The sequence below is a fragment of the Pantherophis guttatus genome, chromosome 18, assembly GCF_059756535.1.
Source record: "Pantherophis guttatus breed Tessera chromosome 18, ASM5975653v1, whole genome shotgun sequence".
In the NCBI taxonomy this organism is placed as follows: Eukaryota; Metazoa; Chordata; class Lepidosauria; order Squamata; family Colubridae; genus Pantherophis; species Pantherophis guttatus.
Window position 1 is genome coordinate 10857306 of NC_142080.1, and position 16963 is coordinate 10874268.

General features: G+C 48.2%; 2 protein-coding genes across 3 annotated transcripts in view; one reads left to right on the plus strand and one right to left on the minus strand.

Annotated features, from left to right (window-relative positions):
- Positions 1–535: 535 nt before the first annotated feature.
- Positions 536–9264, plus strand: GPHA2 (glycoprotein hormone subunit alpha 2). Of its 2 annotated transcripts, XM_087881269.1 has the most exons (5): positions 536–628; positions 4167–4273; positions 6311–6495; positions 7432–7567; positions 9144–9264. In XM_087881269.1, the coding sequence occupies exons 2-4, from the start codon at positions 4180–4182 to the stop codon at positions 7531–7533; spliced, it is 381 nt and encodes a 126-aa protein (XP_087737395.1). In that variant the 5' UTR covers positions 536–628; positions 4167–4179; the 3' UTR covers positions 7534–7567; positions 9144–9264. The 2 variants fall into 2 exon arrangements, with proteins under 2 accessions (XP_087737395.1, XP_034261707.1); XM_034405816.3 differs by lacking the exon at positions 9144–9264 and having other exon boundaries at positions 7432–7933.
- The window catches only part of PPP2R5B (protein phosphatase 2 regulatory subunit B'beta), a 48221-nt gene continuing 40370 nt past the window's right edge, over positions 9113–16963 (minus strand). Inside the window, exons 12-13 of the mRNA XM_087881267.1 lie at positions 16311–16412; positions 9113–14067 (exon numbers count right to left, since the gene is read on the minus strand). Coding sequence (XP_087737393.1) covers positions 13938–14067; positions 16311–16412 — 232 coding nt within the window. The 3' untranslated portion in view covers positions 9113–13937. The remainder of the gene's footprint in view (positions 14068–16310; positions 16413–16963) is intronic.

Sequence of the window (16963 nt, forward strand, 5' to 3'; positions counted from 1 at the left end):
TTCAGCTTGCTAGAAAGTAGGAAATCCTGCTTTCTAGGAAAGTTAAACCACACGGCACAGGTCATATCATAGCTTTTTTTAACTACTGATTCAACCAAACCGGTAGTTTTTATCGCTACCGTTTCGCCCGAACCAGTATCATTTTACCCCTGATTCATAATCATATTTATACTTATAATTATACTAATTTATATTTATACATATTTATAAGTATATCTTATACATGTTTGACAAATAAATAAATAAGTAAAAATAAAGATATCCCAGCAGGAAAATTGGAAAGCTGCCCCTAAATGGGGCATTACATTTCTTTTCCATCAATTCTCCAAAGATCCAGCTAAATTCCTCTGAACCACAGAGGATTCCTAAATTCCTCTGACTCCTCTGAGCCACAGAGGCTTATTAGCATCAATCCCCTGATTTCAAACTCAGAGTCCCTGAATCTTAGCTGGCAGGCAAGTGTGAAGGGCTGGTTGAGAAGTGGGTGGAGAGGAGGAAGGGGAAGGCTGGGCCCAGGTGAGAAGAGGCAGCCAGGTGGGGAACTCAGACAGCTGAGACGTAGACGGCTGAAGAGAACAAACCGGCTGCAGCCCACCTGGTGAAAACTGCAGACCACTCAGGCGATCGGGTAAGTGGCTAAAAGAGAGTTGGGGGTCCCGTCGGCTGGAGATCTAATGCAGATCGACTTTGGGATCTCAGATGGGGAAGGGGATTTCGAAGGAAAGACGAAGGCATCCAAGCAGATGCTAAATCCCACGAACTGCGGAAAAATACCTACCGTATTTTTAGGAGTATGAGATGCTGCGGACTATAAAACGCACCTACCTTTTTTGGGGAGGAAAACAAGAAAAAAAAAATCTGCCTCTGCCTTCCAGCAATTCGTCTCCTTGCAGCAAACAGCAAACAGCCTGTTTCATTTTCATTTTCAGCACAGCCTGATTAACACAAGCAGCTGATTGTCGGTTGGATCGGCCTCCCAAAGATCAGCTGTTTCAGGCTGCGGGGATTGCCATAGCCTATTGCCACATCTGTGTGCCCCATTTTCTGGGGGGGCGGCGGAAGGGAAAGGCTACATTCGGTGTATAAGATGCACCCAAATTTTCACCCTCTTTTAGGGGAGAAAAAAGTGTGTCTTATACTCCAAGAAAATACGGTAATTCTGCATTTTTCTCCTTGCGGATCTCATTCAGGACAACGGAAGAGACCCTGCTTTTAAAAAAGTTTAGAAAAGGGTGCAGTGAGGGTACTTGAAAAGAGGAGTTTAACTCTCTGTGTGTGTGTGTGTGTGTGTAAATATTAATTTTTTAATTGCACCAGCCTATCAGTAACAGAGTTGGAAGGTTCCTTGGAGGTCATCTAGTCCAACCCCCTACTCACCCAGGAGACCTGTACTAGGGATTCGAACCGCCGAACTGCCAACCTTCCCGATTGAGAAGCTCAGTGTCTTAGTCACTGAGCCTTGCGGTCCTCCGGAGTTTACAATCTCCCTGGCTTTTCAACCTTTACAATGAAGATACAGAAAGTCCTCTGTTTACAACAGCTCTAGCAACCATTCAAAGTTACAGCAGCATGGGGAAAAAAATGACTTATTTATTTATTTATTGAATTTCTATACCGCCCTTCTCCCGAAGGACTCAGGGCGGGGAACAGAATAAGATTTCATATACATATAATATATTTTTTTTATAAACAGTAAATAATAAATTGAGTCAATTTAGTGTATCTGCTAAGACCTTGGCATAGAATTTAGATGTTTATGCGAGCCCTGCTATGACCGTTTTTCAACCATTAGCAGCGTCCCCACAGTCACACACACACACACACGATCAAAATCCAGACGCCCGGCAACTGACTCATATTTATGACGGTTGCAACATCCTAAGGTTACCTTCCAAAGGTAAGGTTACCTTGCGACCTTCCAAAGAGCAAAGTCCATGGGAGAAAAGCCAGATTTACGTAACCACCGTGTCACTCACTTAACAACTGTCTCGGTGAGCAACACAAATTTTGGGCTCGATGGTGGCTCTAAGTCGAGGAGTATCTGTATCATTCTGAACAGGTGGCTGTCCGGTTTCTTCTGAAAAGCCTCCAGTGATGGAGGATCCATAACTTCTGAAGTCAAGAGACGTTCCACGAGTTAATTGTCAGGAATTTTGTCCTTAATTCTACAGTCATGGCCAAAATTGTGGAAACCTTTTGGGAAAAGTATATTTTCTAAAACTACCTAATAACACCACTTTTTCTGGAGTAGTACTATAAAATTATATATCAATGGAAAGATAATTTAATTAAGAACGTGATGCAATAACTTTTATGAAGGATTTGCTATCAGAATAGCAGTTACAGTATAAAGAAGAAAAGTGAAACACGTAGAAAAAACAAGATATACAAAAACGATCACCATAGAAAAAATGAGATATAGAGAAATTATCACTATGTCAGTTAATCCTTCGTTGGGTAACCTTTAGCCTGAATGACGGCCTTACAACGTCTTCCCATGGAGTGAACCGAGTCTTTTAGTTCTGCAGCTGTTCTCATGTGAAACCAAGATCGAATGATGGCTTCTATTAACTGGGGTTTATTGCTGAGTCGCTTCTGATTAACCAGTTTCTTTAGTCGGCTCCATAGATTTTCCATTGGGTGAAGGTCTGGGCTGTTCCCAGGCCATTCCAGCAGTGGAATAGGATTATCTTGAAACTCCCCCCCGAAAAAAAAAATCCATCAAATCTTAAAAATACATTTTTCCCAAAAAGTTTCCACAATTTTGGCCACTACTGTATTTGCTAAGAAGAAAGCAACGTGGTAGTATAATAACAGGAAGTGGAGAATGATCTCCGAGTTCCAATAATTTGTTTAGTGACCTTCAAAGTTGGAACTGAAAAACCACTTACGACCAGTCCTTGCAGGGTTGCAGCTTCCCCGGGGAGACACAATCAAATACCAATCGCGGTTAATTTTTCTGTTTTTGGGAATCTGAGTTCAGAATGTAAGATTTGAATAATTTTTCTGAAGAAACAACAACCTTGTAAGGTAGCTTGGCTCAGCTTAAGAAATGCTGGCTGGGTAGAAATTTGAACCCCGATGTTACTGGTTTTGATCAAAAGCATGAACCTGCTACCAGCGATGGGTTTCACATTTTGTTGCTACCGGTTCGCCCCGCGCGGGCATGCTCGCTTCACACGCCTCAAAACCGTGCCTAAATAGGATGGCATAGAACCTGGGCAGGTGGGGTGGCCCACCCACGATCTCCGCTACCAATTCGCCCGAACTGGTACGAACCGGCTGAATTCCACTTCTGACTGTTACATAAGATGTCCTTGGCAGAGGTGGGTTTCAGCAGGTTCTGACCAGTTCTGGAGAACCGGTAGCGGAAATTTTGAGTAGTTCGGAGAACCGGTAGTAAAAATTCTGACTGGCCCCGCCCCCATTTGTTCTCTGCCTCCCGAGTCCCAGCTGATTGGGAGGAAATGGGGATTTTGCAGTAACCTTCCCCTGGATTGGGGAGGGAATGGAGATTTTATAGTATCTGTTAGGAAATGACTATTACCTAATTTGTTGGATTGGCAATATATAAACCCTCAATATAGCTTTAAGACTGCTGTATTGCATCATAGTGTCCTGATTGGTTAGCTCTGTAGCCAATCTCCTTAACAGGGAGCTAGAAACATGGTTTGTTTTTTCTTTGCTGTTCTTGCTCTCTGATATCTCTTTATGCTACTGTTTGCAAATCCAGAAGAACTGTTTATTGTGAATGACTACGACGACTGGTAAGAAGACTTTGTTATTGGATTATCCCTGGACTGTCGTTTTGGCTATCTCCTGCTACATATAAATGTGTTTGACCTGGACTGTTTATTGGACTGTGCCTTACTATTTCCTGAAAGTAAACACAACTCAGTGTATCTGTGTGTTGGCTGTGTTTCTTCATAACTACTCTCAATCGTGTGCACACCCTTGCTACTCAAGGGTTACTCTGCGAATTCCTTACCATTATCCTTCCCCTGCCACACCCACCAAGCCACGCCCACCAAACCATGCCACGCCCACCAAACCACACCCACAGAACCGGTAGTACAAAATTTTGATACCCACCACTGGTGCTTGGTGATCTTTATTGCTGCAGCTTCGCACCGAATTTTGCTAATTACTGAACTTCTATTTTTCAGAGGTTCCACAGAAATGCCGAGGTTCTTCTGGGCCGCCGTCTTCTCTTGCCTGTTGGCCACAGAAGTCTGGGCTCCCAAAGCTGCAAGACTCGGTTGCCACCTGCACTGTAAGCTTTCGGGGGGGGGGGGATTGACAAATGGACAGACAGACAGAGAGACAGAGAGAGACAGAGGGAGCGATAAAGGAGAAACATTAGCACGGATGCTGCAACCTAGTTTGGCTAACAGCAAGAAAATAGCCAAGCTCAGGGAGCAGCTCCAAGGACCTCTCAGACAGGGAGCAGAATTCGAATTGCTTTAGCATGGAGATCCTTCTGGTTCATGTCGTGCATTCACCATAACAGAGTGTTTGCTGGCTGCCAGAAAAAAAGCCTAGAAACTAGTGGATTGTGATTTCACTGAACTAGGGCTGCATAAAAATCTTGGTTTACGTAGGAAGAACTTGGCTAAATACACATTAAAGCCTATGAAAAGGAAAGAAAACAAATATATATATATTTGTTTTCTTTCGCGTAATGGGATGAGCTCCCATGACTTGTCCCAGCTTCTGCCAACCTAGCAGTTCGAAAGCAGGTAAAAAATGCAAGTAGAAAAATAGGGACCACCTTTGGTGGGAAGGGAACAGCCTTCCGTGCGCCTTTGGCGTTGAGTCATGCCGGCCACATGACCACGGAGACGTCTTCGGACAGCGCTGGCTCTTCGGCTTTGAAACGGAGATGAGCACCGCCCCCTAGAGTCAGGAACGACTAGCACATACGTGCGAGAGGAACCTTTCCCTTTACATATATACATATATACAGTACATATATACATATATGCATAATCATCTATCTATCTATCTATCTATCTATCTATCTATCTATCTATCTATCTATCTATCTATCTATCTATCTCCACCTCCTTCCCTCCCTCCCATAGTTGTGGGTGCTCCAATACTGGAAGAAGAGACTGGATATCCATTTGTCCAGAATGGTGTAGGGTCTCCTGCTTGAGCAGGGGGTTGGACTAGATGACCTCCAAGGTCCCTTCCAATTCTGTTATTCTGAATTCTGTTTCTTCTCTGCCCTCTTTCTAGAATCTCAGCTCTAGAAAACACAATAAATCTGCTTTCCTAAACAGAATCCTTTTGAACAGGGGTTCCCAACCTTGGGCCACTTTAAGACTTGTGGACTTCCACTCCCAGGATTCCCTAGTCAGCCATGCTGGCTGGGGAATTCTGGGAGTGGAAGTCCGCAAGTCTTAAAGTGGCCCAAGGTCGGAGATCCCTGGTTTAAACCCAAGAAAGCCGAAACTGACCTCTCTAGGAGAGAGAATCTCCGCCCTCTTTAAATCTCTATGCTTTCTATACCCTCCCATCACTGCACGGCTGGCTGGGGAATTCTGGGAGTTGAAGTCCACAAGTCTTAAAGCGGCCATGTTTGAAGACGTCTGTATTAGATTGATAATATGAGAAAGTAGTATGAATGTGAGATGAAGCACAAAAGATTTGTAACCGAACGACACACTGCTTGCAATTGTAGTGGATGATGGATGTTTTATGTTTTGTTTAAAAATAAATAAATAAATAAAAAGATGATGGGAGTTGTTGTTGTGGCTTTAATAAGACCAACACAACTTTTCTGGGTTAATCAGAGACAAAGTATATTGCGCAATAGGTTCAAAGCTCTGTACATGAAGCGTTGAACAAAGACAGAAATTAGGTACAATGGTTTTTATACCCTTCTAGACAAAGGATTCTGTTAACTCAGCAGTTTATGTGACCATATACATTTGTCATATTTAATTGACACTTTCATTTTATTCTTTGCCAACAGTCATAATTCTTTTAGCCAATTACTGAAGCATAGATTCAAATTATCTCTTGTTAATATTACATGTGGTCATACTTGATCTCTTTAACCTTCATACTGTATATCACCAAATGCTCTCTGACAACTGAGGGGCCTCTTTGTGAATGTTTCTACTTCAAAGGAATACTCTGCCTTTCATCTGGTTAATTGGCTTCCCTTAAACAAGCACATTTCCTTTCTTACAATAAAGAGGGCCCTTCAGTGATCCTCCAGCTGGATTCGCATTTACCTACCTACATTATTGTAGTCCGTCCCAGACACCAATGCCGTTCTGTTTTTCTTCTTCTCGCTTAGCTTTCAACGTCACCATCCGGAGTGACCGACAGGGCGCCTGCAGGGCCACCCGTGCCGTCCAGGCCTGCGTGGGCTATTGTGAGTCCAGCGCTTTTCCCTCCAAGTATTCGGTGCTTCTGGCCAGCAGCTTCAAACACAACATCACCTCCGTCTCCCAATGCTGCACCATCAGCCAAATGCAGACGGTGAGAGCATCCAGGCGGGCTTCTTCCCAGTCCTCGACTTACAACCGACCATTCAAAGTTACGACCGTTTTCAGAGTTGCGACCTTTGCCACATTCCCCCCCTCCCAGTCACCTGATCAAAATTCCAGACGCTTTGGCTCATATTTACGACTGTCCCCCTTTTGCGACCTTTCTGCGACAAGCCAAGTCGATGGGGAAGCCGGATTTCACGACCACGTTAATACCTTGACACCAGCAATGGTTCGCTTAACAACGGTGGCAAGAAAGGTGCTAAAATGGGGCAACATTCACTTAACAAATGTCTCACTGAATAGCAGGATCTTTAGGCTCCGTTGTGGTCATAAGTCGAGGACTACCTGTGTTATGGAATTCTGGCTGCTTATACAGGGAGTCCTCGACTTATGACTATAGTTGAGCTCAAATTTTTTTGCTGCTAAGTGGAACATTTGTTAAGTGAGTTTTGCCCCATTTTATTTATTTGTTTATTTATTAGTTCGATTTCTATGCCGCCCTTCTCCGGAGACTCAGGGTGGCTTACAATGCGTTAAGCAATAGCCTTCATACTTTTGTATATACCTGCTTAGTAGGGCTTTCGGGCCCCCCCCCCAAGCGGTGTTCTTTTTTATACAAAGTCAGCTTATTGCCCCCACAATCCGGGTCCTCATTTTACCTACCTCAGAAGGATGGAAGGCTGAGTCAACCTTGAGCCCGGTGAGATTCGAACTTGCAGTAATTGCAGGCAGCTGATGCTACTTAACAGTGCTTTAGTCTGCTGCGCCACCAAGGCGTAACTGCACTGGGTGGGATTTATTGTCCGTATTTTGCACGGTTCTGGAAAGAAAGCCTGAGCTGCAAAGAAAGAGCAGGAATCAGGGCGATCTAATATCAGTGATGTCAAACGAGTTTTGTTTTTTTGTTTTGCGTTGTCCTCTCCAGGTGAAACTCCGGCTGCGTTGCAGTCTCGGCTTGCAGAAAACGGTGGACATTTTCACCGCCAAGACCTGCCAGTGTGACGTGTGCCGCCTCTCCAGATATTGAAGCGCCTCGGATGATTTCTGCAGCCACCAACAAGGTCTGTGTTTCTCAACCTCAGAAACTTTAAGAGGGGTGGACTTCAACTCCCAGAATTCCTCAGCCAGAATGCTTTAAGATGTGTGGAGTTCAACTCCCAGAAGCTTTGCTGGCTGGGGGATTCTGGGAGTTGAAGTCCACACATCTTAAAAGTTTCTAAAGTTGAGAAACTCTGGAGCAAATGGACATTCTGTGGGGCTGTGCTGGCCAAGTGACCCGTTTGTGTTTTTCTAAAAAAGATGCTTTTAATTCTGTAAGAAATTACAAGGGGATTTCTGTGTATGAGGGAAGCCAGGTTGCGTGTGGGATCCCTTGAGTGCTTGGGGTAACTCGATGGCTGAATACATTCTGGTTTTTTTTTACAATGGTTAGGTGTGTTTTGGTTTTTGCTGTTTTTTGATGTTAGGTTTTAATGGTTGGGCGCTGCTCGACTGAAAGAAGGAAGGAAAGGAAGGAAGAAAGGAAGGAAGATGGAGAGAGGCAGAGGGAGAGAAGGAGGGAGGAAAAAAGAAGGGAGGGAGGGATGAAGGGAAGAAGGAAGGGAGGGAGGGAAGGAAGGAAGGAGGGAAGGAAGGAAAGAAAAAGAAGGGAGGGAGGGAAGGAGGGAGGGAAAAGGAAAGAAGAAAAGAAAAAGAAGGGAGGGAAGATAGAGAGAGGCGGAGGGAGGGAAGGAGGAAGGAAAAAAGAAGGGAGGGAGGGATGAAGGGAAGAAGGAAGGAAGGAGGGAAGGAAGGAAGGAAAGAAAAAGAAGGGAGGGAGGGAAGATGGAGAGAGGAGGAGGGAGAGAAAGAGGGAGGGAGGGAAAAAAGGAGGGAGGGATGAAGGGAAGAAGGAAGGAAGGAGGGAAGGAAGGAAAGAAAAAGAAGGGAGGGAGGGAAGATTGAGAGAGGAGGAGGGAAAGAAGGAGGGAGGGAAAAAGGAGGGAGGGATGAAGGGAAGAAGGAAGGAGGGAGGGAAGGAAGGAAGGAAAAAGAAGGGAGGGAAGGAAGGAGTGTACACTGCGCATGTACACTGGAGCTGAGCTCGCATGCCCACAGATATGGGCACCTGTGCCATAGGTTCACCATCACGGGGATAAGGTCTCCCGGGCTGGACTAGAAGACCTCCAAGGCCCCGTCCAGCTCTATTCTATTTATTTATTGGCTCGATTTAGATGCCGCCCTTCTCCGGAGACTCAGGGCGGCTTACAATGCGTTAAGCAATAGCCTTCATACTTTTGTATAGACCTGCTTAGTAGGGCTTTCGCCCCCCCCCCCAAAGCAGTGTTCTTTTTTTATACAAAGCCAGCTTATTGCCCCCACAATCCGGGTCCTCATTTTACCTACCTCGGAAGGATGGAAGGCTGAGTCAACCTTGAGCCTGGTGAGATTTGAACTCGCAGTAATTGCAGGCAGCTGGTGCTACTTAACAGCACTTTAGTCCGCTGCACCACCAAGGCCTTCCTACATTTGTGTTTTTTTGAAAGTTTGAAAGTCACTTCTCTGCAGACTTGAGTGATGCCCCTGCCCCACTCCGGACCCAGATCAGCCCCCCACACACTCACTTGTGACATGAAATTTTCTCTTTATTGAATACAGAGTCGTCCAGCAAAAGGAAGACGGGGAAGAGGGAAGGTTCGTGATCCAGGAAACTGTTCATAAATAGACTCGACCCCCCCTCCCACTCGCACCCTCCCCCCACAAAATATCTCTCTTGCAGCCCCCTCCCCAGGTTTACCCTGCCAGCCCCACTTCAACCACCACCATCAACCCTTGGAGGCCCTCCCTTCCAAGTGCTTTGGGGGGGGGGTGTCTTCTCCTGTGAAAACTACACCGGTGGGGTATTACTAAATCCGATTATATAGGAGAAGAATCCGATCCGAGTGGCCTACTAAAAAATAAACTGCAATGGAAGCCGTGTGCCCTTTCCCCATCCCACCCCCCGCATCCCCACCGAGGGTCTGTTTTTGGGTACCAAGACTGTGTTGAGGTGATCATACCTAGTGGGAGGGGAGAGGAGGGGTCTTTCACCTCGCACTCATCTCCCTCACACGTACTCTTACACACACACACCAACACGCAAAGAAAGGAGAGAAAATTGTTAATTTGGAAGAACAGAATAGAATAACAGAGTCGGAAGGGACCTTGGAGGTCTTCTAGTCCAACCCCCTGCTTAGGCAGGAAACCCTACACCACTAGCAATAGCACTTAAGACTTATATCCCACTTCACAGTGCTTTTACAGCCCCCTCTAGGCGGTTTACAGAGTCGGCCTCCTGCCCCCAACAATCTGGGTCTCCTCATTTTACCGACCTTGGAAGGATGGAAGGCTGAGTCAACCTTGAGCCGGTCAGGATCGAACTGCTGGCTGTGGGCAGAGTTAGCCTGCAATATTGCATTCTAACAGGGAAGGAAGGAAGGAAGGAAGGAAAGAAGGAAGGAAGGAAGGAAGGAAGGAAGGAAAATAGCACTTAGACTTATATCCCGCTTCACAGTGTTTTACAGCCCTCTCTAAGTGGTTTACAGAGTCAGCATATTATTCCCCCAACAATCTGGGTCTCCTCATTTTACCCACCTCGGAAGGATGGAAGGCTGAGTCAACCTTGAGCCGGTTAGGATCGAACTGCTGGCTGTGGGCAGAGTTAGCCTGCAATATTGCATTCTAACAGGGAAGGAAGGAAGGAAGGAAGGAAGGAAGGAAGGAAAATAGCACTTAGACTTATATCCCGCTTCACAGTGTTTTACAGCCCTCTCTAAGCGGCTTACAGAGTCAGCATATTACTCCCCCAACAATCTGGGTCCTCATTTTACCCAACTCGGAAGGACGGAAGGCTGAGTCAACCTTGAGCCTGGTGAGATTCGAACTGCCAAATTGCAGGCAGCCGGCATAACTAACCTGCAGTACCGCACTCTAACCACTGCGCCACCACACGACTAAACTACGGTTTGAAGAAATCCGGATTTGGAAGGAATTGTATAGAACGGCAGCCTGTGGAACAGTCTGCCACATGAAGTGGAAAGTTCTCCTTGGCTAAAGGTCTTTGACTGGAGCCCCCTCTTTTCAGAGATGCTCTCCTGGATTCTACCTAAAGCAGGGGGTTGGAATAGGGGACCTGGGGGCTTCCTTCCATCCCGAGGAGTGTCCTGGGGGGGTGGGAGAGAAGATACTATGCCAGTTGCCGCCATAGTGTGGCACTTAGGGTTGAGGGGCCCTTTTTTTAAAAAAAAAATGATTTATATGCCGCCCTTCTCCAGAGACTCAGGGCGGCTTACAATGCGCTCAGCAATAGCCTTCATCCTTTTGTATATTTATACAAAGTCAGCTTATTGCCCCCACAAACTGGGTCCTCATTTCACCTACCTTAGAAAGGATGGAAGGCTGAGTCAACCTTGAGCCTGGTAAGATTCGAACCTGCAGTAATTGCAGGCAGCTGGTCTTAATAACAGGGTGCATTAAACCACTGTACTATCAAGGCTCTTGGTGCTCTCTGAGCTTGCTTGTTTTCCTGAAGACGTTTCACGACCCAAGGAGGTAACATCCTCAGTGCCATCAGCAGCCAAAAAAAGCGAATACAATCCTTGGTGGCATAAAGAGGCATAGAATCAAAATTACATGCAGTACCGCTTTATAAAGCCTTGGTAAGGCCACAGCTGGAATACTGCGTCCGGTTTTGGTCCCCACGTTATAAAAAAAGATTGGATCAATTTATTTGTGGGTTCGATTTATATGCCGCCCTTCTCCGGAGACTCAGGGCGGCTTACAATGCGTTTAGCAATAGCCTTCATACTTTTGTATGTTAAGATTTTCGAAAAAGTGCAGGGAAGAGCAACTAAGACGATTAAAAGGCTTGGAGACTAAAACATACGAAGAACAGCTGCAGGATTTGGGTCTGGCTAGTCTAGAGAAAAGAAGAATTAGGGGTGACATGATAGCAGCATTCCAGTATTTGAGGGGCTGCCCCAAAGAAGAGGAGGGGGTCAAATTATTCTCCGAAGCACCAGAAGACAAGAAACAACGGATGGAAACTAATCGAGGAGAGAAGCAACCTGGGATTAAGGAGAAACTTCCTAACAGTGAGGACAATTTTACCAGTGGAACAGCTTGCCACCAGAAATTGTGGGTGCTTCATCGCTGGAGGTTTTGAGACTGTCTTTGAGATTGTATAGGTTCTCCTGCTTGAGCAGGGGGTCAGACTAGATGACCTACAAGGTCCCTTCCAACTCTGCTATTCTATACTATTCTATAACCACAGCTTACCACCAGAAATTGTGGGTGCTCCATCGCTGGAGTTTTTAAGAAGAGACTCGACAGCCACTTGTCTTAGGAAATGGTACAATTGAGCAGGGGGCTGGACTAGAAGACCTCCAAGGTCCCTTCCGGCTCTATTCCGATTGATTGACTAGCATCGATGTGACCTAGTTGGATCGTGACACGTATGCAAGAGAAGCACCAAGCTCAGAGAGCACCAAGGACCTCGCAGTTCCAACTGGGAGCTATAAAAATTAGGGTGTTTTTTATTTTTATGCTTCTCCGCTCGGTCCCCATGCAGGTGCAGCGGGGATGAAGAAACCCACTTCGGGTAGCTTTCCAGATGTTCGGTGTCTCTGAGCAACCCAAGCCAGATGCTGAGAAAGGAATCCATTTGCTTCCCAGGGGTTCTTATGAGCATCCTTCTCCCGCCCTCCCCAGCAAGGACCACTTGAGAGGCTGCTGCGCTGGGTTTCCTGCATTGTCCTCCTGCGATGAGATTTTGGTGGCTGAGAATGACTCTCCTGCGTACTCAACACGCACAACGGGCACTCACGCAAACACACACACACACACACACACACACACACCAAGCGAGATAGGCAGAGAGCCTGCTGCAACGCCTTTGAGTTGTCCTATCCAGCAAATATGTCTTCCGCCAAGGTCAGGAGCCCAGGGAGGAGAAGGAGGAAGGGGAGGAAGGAGAGAGAAGGGAGGCAGAGGAGGAAGAAGAGGAGGAGGAAAAAGGAAGAGGAGGAGGAGGAAAGAGAAAAGGAAGAGCAGAAGAAGAGGAAGAGGAGGAGGAGGAGAAAGGAGAAGGAGGAGAAAAGAAGAGGAAAGAGAAAAAGAAGAGGAGGAGGAGGAAAGAGAAAAAGGAGGAGGAGAAGGAGGAGGAAGAGAAAAAGAGGAAGAGAAAGGAAGAGGAGGAGGAGGAAAGAGAAGGAGGAGGAGGAAAGAACAGGAGGAGAAGGAGAAGGGAGGAGGAAAGAGAAAAAGAAGAGGAGGAGGAGAAGGAGGAGGAAGAGAAGAAGAGGAAGAGAAAGGAAGAGGAGGAGGAAGGCAGCTAGGGAAAGAGGAGGAGAAGAGGAGGAGGAGGAAGAGAAGAAGAGGAAGAGAAAGGAAGAGGAGGAGAAAGGCAGCTAGGGAAAGAGGAGGAGAAGAGGAGGAGGAGGAAAGAGAAGAAGGAGGAGAAAGGAGAAAGGAAGAGGTGGAGAACTGAAGTACGCTTACTTTGGCCCTCGCAATGTGCACACTTTCCTTCGCTCTGACCCTGTGTGTGTGTGTCTGTGTGTGTCTGAAACCCTCTGAGGAACACAAAACCGAAGGGGGCACACACAGACACCTCACTGCCCCATGTGCCCTGCCCCCCTTCCCCTCTCCCCCCCCCCGAGCTGCAGAGGACATAGTGAAGACCGCCTGCAACCTCTCTCTCTCGCGTGCACAACCACACAACCAGCCAGACACAACTGCAAACCCACACGAACAAACTGCTGGGGAGGGGGGGGAGCAATTTTTTTTTTCTCCACACAAGCCCACCACCACACAGGGCCTCTCCCGGGGCGGCACCCCCTTCTTCCATGGCAGGGCATGCCCCCCACCACCCCGCAAACGAGGAGATTGGCCCTTTGGGGAAGGAAGCGTGGGGGCTTAGGGGGCAAGGAGGGGCTCTACAGCCGTGAGTTAGGGGCTGCACTACTAAGTGGGGGGGGCTGCATTTTCCCTGCCCCGGAGGACCACGGGAGCGGGAGAAGCTCTGTCCCCCCCGCCTCCCCGTCGGATATTGCACTCCAATTCTCCCGTTCCACCTCACCCACCCACAAACCCTGGTTAGTCATCCCCCCCCAATTGTCTTTGCAAGATTGTGGCTCCCCTATTATTTACAGGCCCATCAGTTTTAGGAAAGGAGGGGGGGCATCGCAGCCCAGCCCCCCCCCTCCACTGCCCGGCCCCCCAAACTCTCATCCTTCGGTTTTCCGGCTGGCCTCGCGGTGGGGGGCAGCCGAGGACGGGAGATCCGACTCGGCACACGATGTGGAGGGGTGTGGGGAGGAGAACCAGCTGTCTCGGCCTGGGAGGGGTGGACCGTTCCCACCGCCCACGAGGGTGGGTGTGGGGGTGTCACTTCCAGGGGCGGAGGAGGGGCTCCTAGCTGGCCAGGGTGCGTTGCAAATTCAAGCGGTTCATCTTGGCTTCTTCCAAGCCTTGGAGCTTCTGCAGCTGAAGTTCGTCCAGATGCCTCCAGAGCTCCTGGCGTTCCTTCTCCTTCTTCAGTTCCCTGCAGGGAGGGGAAGAGGAGGAGGAGGAGTGGGGGGGGGTCAGGGGCAAAGAAGGAGGCTTCCCGTTCAACACCCGCCCCCCCGCCCAACCACCCCCAACCACGTGCCCAGAAAAATGACAAAATTCAGAATTACACAATTAACAAGAGTTGGGAGCAACTTTGAAGGTCTTCTAGACCAGCGGTCACCAACTGGTGGCCCGCGAGAAAATTTTGGTGGTCCGCAGAAAAATAATTTGCATTTTTTAATATTGCACTAACTCAGGGGTCCTCAAACTACAGCCCCTTGGCCGGATACGTGCAATGAACGGTTGTGTTGCTGCAGAGAGTCTCCCCCTTCGGGGTCTTCTTGTGTGGGTCAGAGGGGGGCAGAAATTCTGAATTGGGGTCTGCTTCAGCCTCCTGGTGTGGGGCTTTGGGCAAAGGCTGGAGGGAAGTGCCACTGGTGGAGAAGAGCTGGAGGGCCTTGTTTCAGTGGGATTGCATCATGGCCTGGAACTGGCTGACCATCTCAGCCGGCTGAGCCTCCAGGTGCCAGTACCTGGCCTTGCATTCCCGCAGGTCTTCCCTCTGCTTGGAAAGCCTAAGCTCCTAGTCCTCAGTGAGGTGCTCCTGCTGAGCCTCCTTCTCGGCCAGATCCAATTTGAACTGAGCTGTTTTGCCAACTCTTTCTCCTGGTGGCTGCTTAGCTCCAGCAACTGCTTCCTGTTGGGGCCCTAAGGAGCCCAGGCGAGGAGGGGAGGGGCGAGCAGAGGCCGGCGAGGCGTCCCTCAATGTGAGTGACATCGAGTTGACCCCACCCACCCAGTCACATGACCACCTAGCCACGCCCGCTCACCCGGTCATTAGGCAGATCATACTAGTGGTCCACGGGATTTAAAATTATGGATTTAGTGGTCCCTGAGGTCCGAAAGGTTGGGGACCCCTGTTTTAGAGACTGGACAGCCATTTGGCCAAACCCCCCCCCATATCTACATCGGGGTCCCCAACCCTTGGGCCGCGTTCTACTACTGGCCCATGGCCAATTCAGAACCAGGCCATGCAAGCAACAGGCTGGCATGTATGTGCATGCAAACAGCCCAGTCTGTGTGACATGTATACGTGGGCACATACTGGACCGCCACTCGTGCGGCCTGATTCCCCCTCCCCCGCTTCCAGCCGGGCCACCAAGCCACAAAAGTTGGGGACCGCTGACCTAAATGACCGGTCTAACGTGGAGTTTACTAGATTGCATTTCAGAATAACAGAGTCGGAAGGGACCTTGGAGGTCTTCTAGTCTAACCCCCTGCGCAAGCAGGAGACTATTTAAAAACTTCCTGATGTTTTCTGACTTTGGAGGTTTACACACACACACACAGAGAGAGAGAGAGAGAGAGACAGACAGAGAGTCTTAAGAGTGGTTTAGCCGGTTTTCTTGCATACTCAACCTGGAAATAAGGAGGAATTTCCTGACAGCGAGAACAATTAACCAGCGGAACAGCTTGCCACCAGAAGTTGTGGGTGCTTCATCACTGGAGGCTTTTAAGAAAGAGACTGGACAAGCCATTTGTCTGAAATGGGACAGGGTCTCCTGCTTGAGCAGGGGGTTGGACTAGAAGACCTCCAAGGCCCCTTCCAACTCTTGTTATTCTGTATTTTATCCTTGGCATCCCTTCTGACTCCGCAATTCTGTGATAGTTGACTGAACCATTAACTAGCTCAATGGGCTGCCTTTGTACAAGATGCCAATTCCATCCCCTATTCACAAAACCAAGCCAAGCTTAGAACTGGGCATGGCTGGTCTAGTGAAGAGAAGGACCAGGGGAGACAGGAGAGCATCTTCCAATATTTGAGGGGCTGCCCCAGAGAGGAGGAAGGGAGTCAAGCTATTCTCCAAAGCAGCTGAAAACCAGAGAAGGAACAATGGATGGAAACTGACCAAGGAGAGATTCAACCTAGAAATAAGGAGGAATTTCCTGACCGTGGGAACAATCAACCAATGGAACAGAAGTTGCCTTCAGAAGTTGTGGGAGCTTCATCACTGGAGGCTTTCCAGAAGAGACTGGACTGCCACCTGTCAGAAAATGGTGTAGGGTCACCTGCTTGGGCAGGGGATTGGACTAGATGACCTACAAGGTCTCTTCCAGCTCTGTTAATCTGTAATCTGTAACTTGAAGGCCTGTGGGCTTCAACTCCCAGAATTCCCCACCCTCATCTCCTCACCCCCACTCAAACAGTTCACACCCTCGCACAAACACACTTACTGCTGCTTCTCCACCTTGTAGGAGGCAGTGAGTTCATCGAAGAGCTTGCCGTTCATCTCCATGAAGGTCTTGAGGACGTTGTAGACCAGGGACACAATAGTCCTGGGAAGAGAGGTGGGACGGGGAGGTGAGAACAAGGAGAAGACGAACCTGGGACACATGGGGAGGCCCAACATCCCTACAGTCTTACAACTACGACAACTTGCCATGGCCAACTCACCACAGCCAACTAGCCATGGTCAACTCTTCATGGTCAATTCACTGCAGCCAACTAACCATGGTCAACTCTTCATGGCCAATTCACCATGGACAACTCACTGCAGCTAACTAGCCATGGTCAACTCTTCATGGCCAACTCACTATGGACAACTCACTGCAGCCAACTAGCCATGGTCAACTCTTCATGGCCAACTCACTGCAGCCAACTAACCATGGTCAACTCTTCATGGCCAATTCACTGCAGCCAACTAGCCATGGTCAACTCTTCATGGTCAATTCATCACAGCCAACTAGCCATGGTCAACTCTTCATGGTCAATTCACTGCAGCCAACTAACCATGGTCAACTCTTCATGGCCAATTCACTGCAGCCAACTAGCCATGGTCAACTCTTCATGGCCAACTCATTGCAGCCAACTTGCCATGGTCAACTCT